This window comes from Felis catus, chromosome E1, assembly GCF_018350175.1.
Source record: "Felis catus isolate Fca126 chromosome E1, F.catus_Fca126_mat1.0, whole genome shotgun sequence".
NCBI classification, from domain to species: domain Eukaryota; kingdom Metazoa; phylum Chordata; class Mammalia; order Carnivora; family Felidae; genus Felis; species Felis catus.
The window spans coordinates 4,032,937-4,045,828 of NC_058381.1; the positions used below are offsets into that span (position 1 = coordinate 4,032,937).

General features: G+C 50.5%; 1 protein-coding gene across 5 annotated transcripts in view; it reads right to left on the reverse strand.

Moving 5' to 3' along the window:
- Positions 1-12,892, reverse strand: part of STX8 (syntaxin 8) — a 253,572-nt gene that overhangs the window by 221,674 nt on the left and 19,006 nt on the right. For all 5 annotated transcript variants that reach the window (XM_019817162.3, XM_011288848.4, XM_019817163.3 and 2 more), the window contains exon 4: positions 6,626-6,736. In XM_019817162.3, coding sequence (XP_019672721.1) covers positions 6,626-6,736 — 111 coding nt within the window. The remainder of the gene's footprint in view (positions 1-6,625; positions 6,737-12,892) is intronic.

Consider the following 12,892-nt stretch of genomic DNA (forward strand, 5'->3'; position numbering starts at 1 on the left):
TTTGGAATGAAACATCTTGGGGCGCCTGGGTGGCTCAGTCGGTTGGGCGTCCGACTTCAGCTCAGGTCATGATCTCGCGGTATGTGAGTTTAAGCCCCGCGTTGGGCTCTGTGCTGACAGCTCGGAGCCTGGAGCCTGCTTCTGATTCTGTGTCTCCCTCTCTGTCTGCCCCTCCCCTGCTCATGCTCTGTCTCTCTCTCTCTCTCTCTCTCTCTCTCTCTCTCTCTCTCTCTCTCTGTCAAAAATAAATAAACATTAAAAAAATTTTTTTAAAAAGAATAAATTAAGTTATAGGGGTGCCTGGCTGGCTCAGTCAGTTGGGCGTCTGACTTCAGCTCAGGTCACGATCTCACGGTACATGAGTTCGAGCCCCGCGTCGGGCTCTGTGCTGACAGTGAGGAGCCTGGAGCCTGCTTCAGATTCTGTGTCTCCCTCCCTCTCTGCCCCTCCCCTGTTCATGCTCTGTCTCTCTCTGTCTCAAAAATAAATAAAAACATTAAAAATAATAATAAAAACCCAACATTCAATGGCTTAAAATGGGGGAGGGCTGCTTTTCACGTAAAACTGTATGTAAATTTTTCTTTTGTCCACTGTGGTTTCTGATACGGTGACATGAAATACACACTGGAAATAACATACTTTTCTTTTTTTTTTTAATAGCTCAAAGGAAGATACCTGACATCAAATGCTTAACGTCGACACTCTAAGAAAATGGGAACATTCCACCGTCATTCTTTTGACTTTAGCAACTGGTCTCCTTCCTAATACGCCATTCCTGACACACAGCTCCATCCCGACGTCTAAATAACTTCCTACTTCCTATAATCCTCAATATAGCTGCTGGTGTAACGACTAAAGCTTAGCCAATTAGCCACCCACTACAGCCGAGTTAATCACATAATCTCTGAGATGCTCACCGAGCAGTGGAGTATGCAATGATTGTTTTTCTCTCTCTCTACAGACAAAGATTTAACTAATGGTGAGACTCAGCAATGCTCTCGAGTATAAAGGGCAGGAGGATTTTAAAGCATCGTCCTTCTAAGTCTCGGCTTATCTTCTAGGAGACGTTGTTACTCGGAGACTTCTTTAACAAGTTTCCAAAGGCCCTAAGTCAGTCAACCATTGCTTATTTAGCCCGCCGTCTCCCATCAAGGTTTACTGCTTTAAAATAATGATCCGTAATCCGTAAGGTGCAGCTAAGATCGCATCACATGACAGCCGCACATTCAACTGCGTGATCGCCACACCAATGTCTGTGTAAGGGGAATGCTAATCCCAACCGCGGTCTGACAATACTCTTCTCTCCTTAATAAGGCCACATATGAGGAGGAAGGGGGAAGAGGAGGAGAGGGAGGGGTGGGGGGGCCCCCGGGAGAGAGGAGGCTGAGGGTTCGGGTGCAGGCAGGAGAGGAGCGGGGTCACACAAAGGAAGCAGGAAGGAGAGGGAGAGGCAGGGGCTCCACGGGCTCCCGGTGAGTCCTGATGGGACAAACCGAAGCCGCACTCTGGCTGCCGGTCATCACGGGGCTTTGAAACACTGATTAGCAAGCCGATTAGCCCCAGGTCTGCGACAGGGAATGCGCCGTGCTGGCAGTCTGGCATTAATGACAACGTGTGCCGCAGAGAGCGTGTCTATCACATTTGAAGGTTCTGATAAGGCTTTCCGGCCAGCGCATCTCCGTAGGTCGTGACCCAAGGCAAAGACATGTGCCACGGAGCCTCCACCCCCGCCCCCGCCAGGTAACAAAGCGACTCACGCTGGTTTATTAAAGAATGACAGAAGCAAACAAAAATGCCAGAGGAGTCCAGAGATCAGAGAAGTAGGAGAGGACGCCGGGGAGCCCAGGACCGGGAATTAACCGCGGGGAGGCCTGAGGACGCTGTGTGTCACAGAAACGGACCGGCAGGGAAGGGAACGAGGTCCCTCCAAAGACAGAGCCGAAAGGTCCCTGATGGCTGGTATCAGAAAGGACCAGGCGGCCTTGACAGTCAGGACGCAAGAGGACAAGTTGAACTGTGATTCCAGCCTGGTTACGTCTACTTGTGAATTCAGAGCCTCCGAAGGCCAGTGAAGGAGTTCCCGGGGTACGAGAAGTCGGGGGTGGAAGGGGGGGCCTCAAGCGTGGGGACCAGGCGTACAGAGGGCAAAATAACACTCTGATGTCGCCAGGCGAGTGAAATCAAAGACCAGAAACTCTGACTTCCGGGTGATGACAATCTGCTGCCAGCACCCGACCGTGACAATCGTTCGCTCCTCCGCTCGCCAACGGACCCGTTTCTTGTCTCCAGTAAGTCCCCGGCGGCGCTGTCTTCCCAGCGGGTCGGGTCAGCGCTGTCTCGTGTCCATTTCGTGGCCCGAAAGCAGATTTCCCAAGGATTTTCCTACATAATATTTGAGAATGCTTTCACCCAGCACACATCCTCTCATCGACCAGGTTCTCCTGGGTTGTCACAGGACGTGCATTTTCGCAAAAAATTCCTGTGAATTCGGGGTTGAAGTGCTAACCCCTGGTACATACCTCAGAACGCGACAGTATTTGGAGACAGGTTCGTTAACGAGGTCATTAAGTTACAATGGGGTCGTTGGGGTGGCCCATCATCCAACATGCCCCGGGTTATCTTTATGAGAAGAGGGGATGCTGGACACACAGACCTCAGACACCTCAGGGGGACCGCATGAAGACTCAGACAGAAGTCGGCCACCTAAAAGGCCAGGAGAGACGCCTAGAACAGACCCTCCGTCACGGCCGTCAGGGGGCACGACACTGCCAGTGACACGCTGGTCTGGCCTTCCAGCCTCCAGAACCGTGAGGAAGGACGTTTCTGGTAGCTGAGCCCCCGGTGTTGTGCCCGCAGCAGCCCTAGCAAGCGCCTGCAGGCGGGTCGACAGCAATCTGGGCTCCGTAGGGATTCCCCAGCGACCCACCTTCCAGGCCACCCACCGTAAGCTTCCCTCTCTTTACCTGTACTGACTGACTTTCTCCCGGAGGTCAGCAGGGCCACACTGCCTCCTTCTCTTGGCTAGCCCCCATGCCACCCGGCACGGAACGTCCTATCCATTTGCACCTTCCTCACATTGCTCCTCGGGAGTCCCTTCTACCCCACGGCGCTGACGCACCTTTCAACAGAATGCTTCTGGAAGCTTACTCTGACCTATTCCGGACTTCCGTTCCTTGAGCTGCGACGACACAACGGCATCTACACTTCCCTCGGTTCCATCTCGAGAGCGTGTAAATAAGCCCGGCCGGCTGCCTCAGTGACTTCAAGCCCCGAGGACTTCGGCCTTCGTTGCTTCACGGTTCCGCCTTGGTGTGGCCTCCCAGTCCCCAAGCCACCCCAACCGTTCCCCTCCGAGCCACACGGGTGGGCCCAGCATGTGGCTCAGCCTGAACCACGGGACGGGGAAGAGGCACTGGTCGCTCGCGGAAGGCCTCTGAGACCCAACGCCTCTGCGCTAATCCACCAGCTTTGCCAAAATTCTCCCGACAGTCAATCTGCCTTGGGCTCCAGGAGGCTTCCGCGGACAGCCCCCCGGAAGGGAAGCCCCTGCAGCCATGGATTCCGCTGCGAAAGTTAACCTGCGACTGTCTGCGGGCAAGACGGCAACAAGCCAGGCACCGAGGAAGGGGACACAGAGCGAGATCTGGAAGGGGAGAAGGGGCGGGCTCCCTGGAACAAGACCGGTCAGTCAGGGAGGCCTGGGGGGGGGGGCGGTGCCAGGAGCTCCCGAGGGGGAGGGAAGGAGGCAGCAGCAGGCGCTTCCTCCAGGCCTGATGGCGGCACGGTTCGCCAGGAGGAACATCTTGCGTCACTAAGCCCTTCACATACCGATCGCCTCACCTTGTCCTAACAGCAGTGAAAGAGGCAGCACGCATACCTGCACCCCAAGGTCAATGACTCCGAAGCCCAGATGGCCGGGAGACCAGCGGGCAACAGGGCCGGGCCCAGCACTTCTCGCGCTGCGGTGGCTGCGAGTTCACGTGTGACGGCGCTCGCGTCTGGGTGAAATCCACGCTCCGAGACCCGTCAGCTTCAGAGTCTTGTGCGAGTTACCTGACCCCTCCAAACTCAGTTTCTCCGTTGTAAAATGGACGTCACGAGGACCTCCTGAGCACACGCACACGAGGTGCTCAGCCCGTGCCCGGCACCCGGGAAGTGCGCGGCAGACTCGAGCTTTCAGCTGGCACCGCGGGTGGACACGGGGCAGCGGCCTCCCCCGCCACCTGTTAGACGCACCTGAGGAGTGCGCCCCCCACCACGGCTACCCAGGCCTCAGGCCAGGCTACTCACTCATTCTCTGCAAGGATTCGGTCCTGCCACCTGTATTTTCTTCCTCTTCTTTCTCTCTCTCTTCTTTATTGTTTTTATAAGCCCTTTGGGTAACTTAGATGCCCAGTGCCACCATTAGGAACAAAGGATAGGGGCGCCTGGGTGGCTCAGTCGCTTTAAGCGTCCGACTTCGGCTCAGGTCACGATCTCGCGGTCTGTGAGTTCGAGCCCCGCGTCGGGCTCTGGATTGATAGCTCAGAGCCTGGAGCCTGCTTCCGGTTCTGTGTCTCCCTCTCTCTCTGCCCCTCCCCTGTTCACGCTCTGTCTCTCCCTCTCTCTCAAAATTAAATAAACATTAAAAGAAAAGAGAGAACAAAAGATATAGAGCTATATTTCTCAAGTTGTAAGGTGCATTCAAGTCCCCAGGATCTTGTTAAAATGCAGATTCTGCCCCGGGGGCCTGGGTAGCTCAGTCGGTTCAGTGTCCAACTCTTGATTTCAGCTCAGGTCATACATATCTCAGTCTGGTCTGTGAGTTCGAGCCCCCGCATCGGGCTCCACATTGACAGTGCAAAGCCTGCTTGGGATCCTCTCTCTCCCTCTCACTCTGCCCCTCCCCCACTCATTCTCTCTCCCTCTCCCTCTCTCTCTCTCTCACTTTTTTAAAAATTTAAATGCAGATTCAGAGGTGCCTGGCTGGCTCTAGTTAGTAGAGCGTGCAACTCTTAATCTCAGGGTTGTGCGTTCAAGCCCCATGTTGGGGGTGGAGCCTACTTAAAAATTTTTTAGGGGTGCCTGGGTGGCTCACTCGGTTGAGCATCCAACTTTGGCTCAGGTCATGATCTCACGGTTCGTGAGTTCGAGCCCCGCATCGGGCTCTGTGCTGACAGCTCGGAGCCTGGAGCCTGCTTCAGATTCTGGGTCTCCTTTTCTCTCTGCTCCTCCCCTGCTTGTGCTCTATCTCTCTCTGTGTCTCAAAAATAAATAAATGTTAAAAAAAAAAAAGAAAAGAAAAAAGAAAGAAAGAAAGAAACGCAGACCTAGAAGGTCCACCTGCTGGCCACCAAGCAGAGGTATTTAGATGCCGCCCATCGCCTCTCCGGTTGGCTCTGCCAGCCGCACCTTTGTTTACTTTCTGGACTCCAACGTAGACGCGCTTCTTGACAGGTGGCCCTGACCGTGCGCCACGGATCCCCAGCTCGTGTGTTTCTGTCTCGCCAGCCCTGGATCACCGCCTTCATCACCGCAAACAGCCAGAGAGCTATCTGGCCCACTTCTGGCTTCTTACACACCCTGCCCGGGACATGACTCCTCCCTCCCTGACTCCTGGGCTTTATTTCGCCACAGAAACAACTCCGGATTCCATTCGGTTTCCTGTCTTTGGTTTCTTTCTTGCATCCCTGGGTCACAGGCTCCCAAGGCCTGGGGCCAACAGGACACTGTTTCCTTCTCCTCTGCTTACCCCAGGGCAGTGGTCTGCAATCCTGACTGCATATCGTACTTACCTGGGACCCTCCATGCGCCCCCTCGATTTAATTGTCTGACGCAGGGCCCAGTAACTCGTGGCCAAAGGTCAAAAACCACTGCCCTTGAGAAGCCATGTCATTCCTACCCAGGAACTAAGCAAAAGCAAGCCACTCCGCAGAATGAAAGCATCGTCCCTCGTGGCAAAGAGGGAGAGAGGCGAGTTTCTACGTGAAGTTCATTTCCTCGAACCATCGTGACGGTTCCCACGATGAAGTTACGGGAGTTCTGGAAGGGGGCTGTGTGGACAGCTCCGAAGAGGGAAGCACATGGGGTTTGTTAACCCCAACCCTGGAGAGCTGGCCCGCTCCTCTGGGTGTTCCAACAGAGCTGGGCGGACAGCGGCTGTCCCCTCCACAGAGTGGGAATCACTCACCGGCACAGAACGGGCCAGGATCCAACGGCCGTGCTCCCCTACCTTCGTGAGCACGGACCACAGTCTCGCTAGGACACAGTTTCCCAAACGTGCCAGTGAAAACACACACACGGGGAAGCCTTTTCCCCACCCAGGTGAACACGTGACTTCAGGAGCCGAAAAGACAGCTCACGTGGCAGAAGGCACAACCAGAGGATGCAAAGGAACTTTTCCGACCCGGTCCGTATCCCACGCAAACCGTCTTCCCTCAGGATGAGATTCCGCCCAACATACCCGGCTTACTCAATCCAGAAAATTAAAGAACGCTGAAGAGAGAGACCATGACATGGCAAACGCTGTAAAGGGGCGGGATAGATTTTACTAGTTAAATCGAGCCGTGCGGGAAACACATCCGTGATCTCGGCCAAGAACGCTTTTCACCCAACCACGTAATCCCCGTGAAGGAAAACATCATACCTGATGAGATCGGGCTCTGCCCCCTCGTTCTTAAAGGATGCCAGAAGTAGCCTCTCCCGGGTTATGAGTTCATCCAGAAGGTTCTGTCTCCGGTCTCCTTCAAGCTGTGTTCTGCACACATCTCGTTAAGGTCCAACGGTGGGTGAATTACCTCAGTTTACCTATCGTGTTATTAAGCGAGCTCTCCCTGGCCAGGTGTGACGATTACAGACTCTGACCGGTACTGGCCAGAAGAGACCTGAACCATTCTCCTCCTCCTCCCGCTCTGACCTTCGACACCACAGACTTCCCAAGTAAAGGCCCTCGACAGAACCATAGCCGCGGACTCGCGGCCACGGACACCGAGCTGCCGCTGACCAACGCGGCAGGTAGAGATTATTTTCCCTCCCAGTGACCAACGCCGAAATGATTATTCCCGTCAACAGAGTGATCTGAGTCAGGAATTCCTCGGGTGTTGAGTTATAGGTGTCAGTGTTCAAGGGTGTTTGCCTAGACATTAGCACCCCCAAGACGCCCTGTAAAAAATGAGCCGGGTTCTCAATACTGCCTTCTTTCTTCCGTGTGAATGTGTCTTCACACACGTGGAATCCATTTTGAAAAGTGCTACTCTATGTGACAGATTTGCTCTAAAGGGTGCCCCCATCAGCTCATTATTTAAGCACACCGCATGAGCCTTAAACTCTAAAGAAAACTACAAGGAAAGATTCGGATCTCACTGCGTTATCCTAGCGAGCGGGTTAAGCCGGGAGTCCAAAGCTTATTAGTCTTGTGTTGACCGTTATCTGCAACCTTGAAGCAGTTATCTCTCTTTTGCGGATCTCTGTCTCTTTGTATGGAACGCCAGATTATCGCTAACACCTCTTCCGGCACAACTCACAAGTTATGGCTAAAAAAAATAACGAGTCAGGGCTACATCCAGAGTTTTGTGTACTAGCTTTCTTGAAGCAAGTTAAGCGAGTTCTTCTAGGCTGAGTGCCAGTGAGCGTGTGCGTGCGTTTAAAAGCAAAATAAAACGTTGATGGGGAAGACTTCAGCTATCAAAAGAACAATGGGAGAAAGCTAACAGATACTTTTTTTTGAAGTTTATTTATTTTGAGAGAGAGAGAGAGAGCGAGGGAGAAGCAGAGAGAGGAAGAGAAAGAGAATCCCAAGCAGGTTCCGCACTATCAGGGCAGAGACTGATGTGGGGCTCGAGCCCACGAACCGTGAGGTAGTGACCCGAGCCGAAGTCGTAGGCTTAACTGACTGAGCCACTCGGCACCCCAACGGATACTTCTGTAAGGACATACCTGACACAAGACATAAAGAGTAAGTACAAAAATAAGCCATCCCCAGCACAGTGGATTTTATCTGGCTTTGAGGGTTTTTTTTATTGGGTGGCTTTTGTTTTATTAGACCTGAAACTGGTAATTCAGAGCCGCCGGGGCCACATTACCTAGTTCTGGTGACAGTAAGGCATTAGGCGGCTGCTTTAGATTCAGTGACACTTTCCTACTTCAAACAGGGGCATCAAACCCTGCACGGATGCCCAAAATATTTCTAAGGAAGCTGGCAGAATCAAATGATAGCATCATCGTTTCCTGGGGTGGGGGAGGCTGGCGTAGCGAAACCATGGCCCAGGGAATCTATAATCCTGGTTGCTATTGTGGATAGAAGGAGCTAGCTTGCTAAAATAATCATCATTAATTTTTAAAAAAGTTTTTTTAGAAAACGCTTGAAGTTCCCCAGTAAGATAGTAGTCAGTAAAATCATAAGTCCCCAAACCAATGAGGTTAAGCAGCCTCCACGGCTTTGGATATTTAAAAAAAATAACAGTAAATAACTAACTAAACGAATTCTCTCAACATTCCAGAATGCAGGCTTCCCCGAGGAAAATCGCTACCAGGGCTTTTCCGTTTCCTACTTGCCTGCAGTCACCCCCACTTGCACACCATCAAGTAGCAACTGTAACTAAGAAACAGCGGGCTGAAATACCTCCTCCGTGCCAATAAGAAGGCCAAACATTAGCCTTTTGATCATCTCAATACCAAGAATAAATATCAATGTGTTTCAATTAGTGGCAAATTGGCAACAAAGCAGAAGGCTTTTCTTCTGTCCCAAAGAAGTGTGTGGTGGGGGGAGGGAGAGGGAAACAGAAGCCGTGGGCATGAATTGTACACGGCAGACCGGGCATTTTAATTTGTGGAACTGTGAATTATATCCCAATGCTAACTCGCCTTGTCCTGGGTTCTGTTCTCTGGCAATCTGTGGTTTTCGGCGTCCAGCCACCCAGGCAAACGGAAGCTGAACTACAGTTCATTCTTACGATTAAGCACAGATTCCCCTGGCTCAGGGATTAAAAGATAAAAAAACAAATTATAAAAGTATCAGTAGAGAAGACATAGGGGAACTTTTCAATCATCTCGGAGTAGGAAAAATCTTTCTCGTCAAGAGTGAAAACACAGAGGCCGCGAAAGGAAAAGACCAATCTGACTATACAGAAATTTTAAACGTCTGCGAAATAAATTTGCAAGTGACAAAGTCACAGTGGCGAACAACGAGAAAGAAAGGCAAAGACGTAACGGAGCAGAGAAAAAAGAAACAGTAGTAATTCTCATCCCATTGAAAAACATTCAGTTTTACGTAAGAGAAGTGCAAACAAACATTATGTCACCTCCGCCTATCAGATGAGGAGTTGTGACCGGGAAGTTGTGGAAAGGGCAGAGGAAACAGGCACCACTCTCTGCTATTCCTGGCGGGGCTGTAAATAGGTCCAACCACTTACCAGACCGCCTTCTAAATAACAAAATGTAGGGGTGCCTGGGGCGGGGCTCAGTCGGTTAAGCGCCCGACTTTGGCTCAGGTCATGATCTTACGTTTCGTGGGTTCGAGCCCCACTGTCTCGGGGCCTGGAGCCTGCTTCGGATTCCGTGTCTCCCTCTTTCTCTGCCCCTCCCCTGCTCCCTCGCACTCTGTCTCTGTCTCTCAAAAATAAGTAAACATTTAAAAAAAATTTAGGGGCGCCTGGGTGGCTCGGTCGGTTAAGCGTCCGACTTCGGCTCAGGTCAGGATCTCACGGTCCGTGGGTTCAAGCCCCGCGTCGGGCTCTGTGCTGACAGCTCAGAGCCTGGAGCCTGTTTCAGATTCTGTGTCTCCCTCTCTCTGTGACCCTCCCCCGTTCATGCTCTGTCTCTCTCTGTCTCAAAAATAAATAAACGTTAAAAAAAAAATTAAAAATAAATAAATAAATAAATAAATAAATAAATAAATAAATAAATAAATAAAATAAAATAATAAAAAATTTAAAAACACTCAGCTGGACACATACACATTTGTATATACTCAGAAACCTTCTGGAAGGATACACAGACAACTGCCTGTGAGGAGGGGGGAGCTGGGGGATTCAGGATGTGAGGGGGACTTAACTTTTCATGGAATCTCATTTTGTAATGTTTGCCTGTCACATGCTAATTAATAAAAACACAAGTTTCAGAACCATATATATGGTATGATCCCTCGCTAGTCAAAAGAATTGATATTTACATGTACGTATATTTGTTCATGCCTAGAAACTAGAAAAGTCTGGGATGACAGGCACCGACCATCGACATCATTGACCATGAACAACAAGATGACGGAGAGGATTAGGGGTGGGGGGGTGGGAGGGGGCAGTGGGAAGTGTCACCGGGAAAAACCAACAATGAGAAGTATACAGGTAGAAGGTGCTGTTTACAATAAACACAGGAAAGACAGGTTTTAAAATCTGACAGACACTGGTTACAGAATTAAGCTGGTTAAGAACGGGCTTCATTAAGGAACATCAATTTCAAGAGCCGTAGAAGTTGGTGACTGTGTTTTGTGGGTTAGCAGCTGAAGAAAGGAATCACAGTTAATGCTACAGGAACCCTCAGAGCTCCCCTAAGCCAGTGAGGGTTCTCCGGCTTCTCCTGACCAGGAAACCGGCCCCGTGTGGCTGTCACCTGGCTGGTTCATGACCATGCAGGCCTACAGCCCAGCTCCTTCTGCTTTAGGTCAGGGCTTTTCCACCACATCATGCTGGACCTGACCACCACACCCCTCGGGGGCTTCTCTACCCTGGCGCTCCCAGTACTGCCCCCACTTAACCTAGGCACCTCCCAGCATCCTGTTGAAAGCATTAACAATACTAGTAATACTCATTCAGAATTTTCCCGGGGACCTCCTGCTAATCTGGAAAAGCTGGAAAACTCGTCAATTAGGAACACCCTCCATCTTTGTTTCATTTTTATTTTAAACTACTGAGAGAATGCGGCATAAGGGGGGGAGGGGAGGGAAGTAAAAGGAGAAAGAGATTAATAGCCCTTCTGCATAGCACGCTTCTTATATAGGGGTTGTTGTTAACAAGAGATCCGAGAATCGTCCAGAAATGACCATACTACATGTACGCAGACTGATGGCAGCTGGGAGGAGTGAGGGTAGGAAAGAGGGCACACGGTCGGTGGCCAGAGCTGGGACCTCCTTTTCCACCAGTCTGTGGAGTATAACCAAGGAAGGAAGGTCAGAGAACAGACAAAACCATAGTTCCTTGTCAACGGCTAGGCTGGTTTTTTACATGTAACTAAAGCCCCGTCATGGAGATGTCAGACTCTATGAAATCAGACGCGGACTTCATATTACCGGTACTCACTAACTACCGAAGGCTGAAGCCCAGCTTCTCTGCAGAAACTGATAAGTCCTCCATCTATTTATTTAATTTAATTTTTTTTAGAGAGAGGGCGCAAGTGAGTGAGGGGGAGAGAAGCGGGGTTCCCCCAAAGCGGGGCTCGTGTTTCCTGGAGCAAGGCTCCAGCTCTTGATAAGGACTTTAAACCTAAGATGAGGTTTAGCAGAGGTGTTGCTGGTCCCACTGGGTGCCCCGCCCCCACTCCGGCACCCCGAATTTCTCTTTATTTGGTAGAAGGCTTAAGAATTTTGGCCAGTTTTGGGGCGCCTGGGGTGGCTCAGTCAGGTAAGCGTCTGACTTCAGCTCAGGTCATGATCTCACGATTCGTGAGTTCAAGCCCGGTGTCGGGCTCTGTGCTGACAGCACGGAGCCTCCTTGGGATTCTCTCTCTCTCTCTCTCTCTCTCTCTCTCTCTCTCTCTCTCTCTCTGCCCCTTTCCCGCTATCTCAAAATAAATAAAAACAAACTCAAAAAAAAAAAAAAAAAAAAGAATGTTGGCAAGTTTTGCTTGCGAATTAATGGCTCTGGAGAAGGAAGAAATGTGCAGGGAATTATTTTTTGGTGCCATAAGGGTGGATCCCCAAGAGGATGGTCTACAGTCCTCGAGGCCAGACTTTTCTGGTTCCCGTACTACTTCTTCCTTTTTTCTTTCCTTTTAAAGTTAACAAACTCTACTGAGTATTTATTATGTTCCAGGCTGGGTCCTTAGCTTTCTCGAAGCACCGATCACAGGTTGCAAGTAATATTTTAATACTAGCATTATCTGTGTGCTTCGATAGGACCTCGTTACATGAATGTAGACTCTGTAAGGACCACCTGTGAATTCCCCACGGTAGCTGGACTTCTTACAACAGCAACAAAAGACTAAGCAGCAGTTAATCTCCAAGGAGGGCTTACTACGTGCAAAGCACCTTCTGTGAATGTTCTTTAACCCTCAGCAGCCATTCTGCAATCCAGGTGTACTTTCGTTAGCCCTATTTCACAGAAGAAGACAAACAAAAAAAACAAAAACCAAGGCACCAAGAGATTAAGTAACTTGTCCAAGGTCACACAGTCAACGTTGAAAGCTACCTTTTATTCAACACCCACCAAGATGAGGGGCCAGTCCAGTGGGGTGCTTTATAAATAGATTTCCTCCAGCTTCTACACAAACCTTGCAAGGTGAGCATATTTAATTCTACTCTAGATTAGAGTAGAGGGTCTAGACAGGCTCAATTGCTCTCTGGCCTTGAGGAAGGGGCAGAGCTGGCCCTCAGCCTCAGTTCCGTCTGGTTCCAAAGCCAGCGTTTTTCCCGCCACACCAACGGTGCCCAGATGTTTGGACTTCATGGAGCAGAAAAGTGTCCAAACAAATCGGGGGTGGCGGGAGACTTACGCAAAAGTTGCCAATTATACACTTTGCCAGGGATGGATATTCAAAAAAACCACAGCAGACCAAACTACCATCTATTTTTATTATCGCGGTGACAAAGCAAGGAGCTTTTAACACGGAAAACTAGAAAGGACGTAAGAGAGCATAAAGAAGAAAATCCCTACCGCCGTAAACACGATCTTACCCTCGCTCTCCTCGGTGAAAACTGTCACGG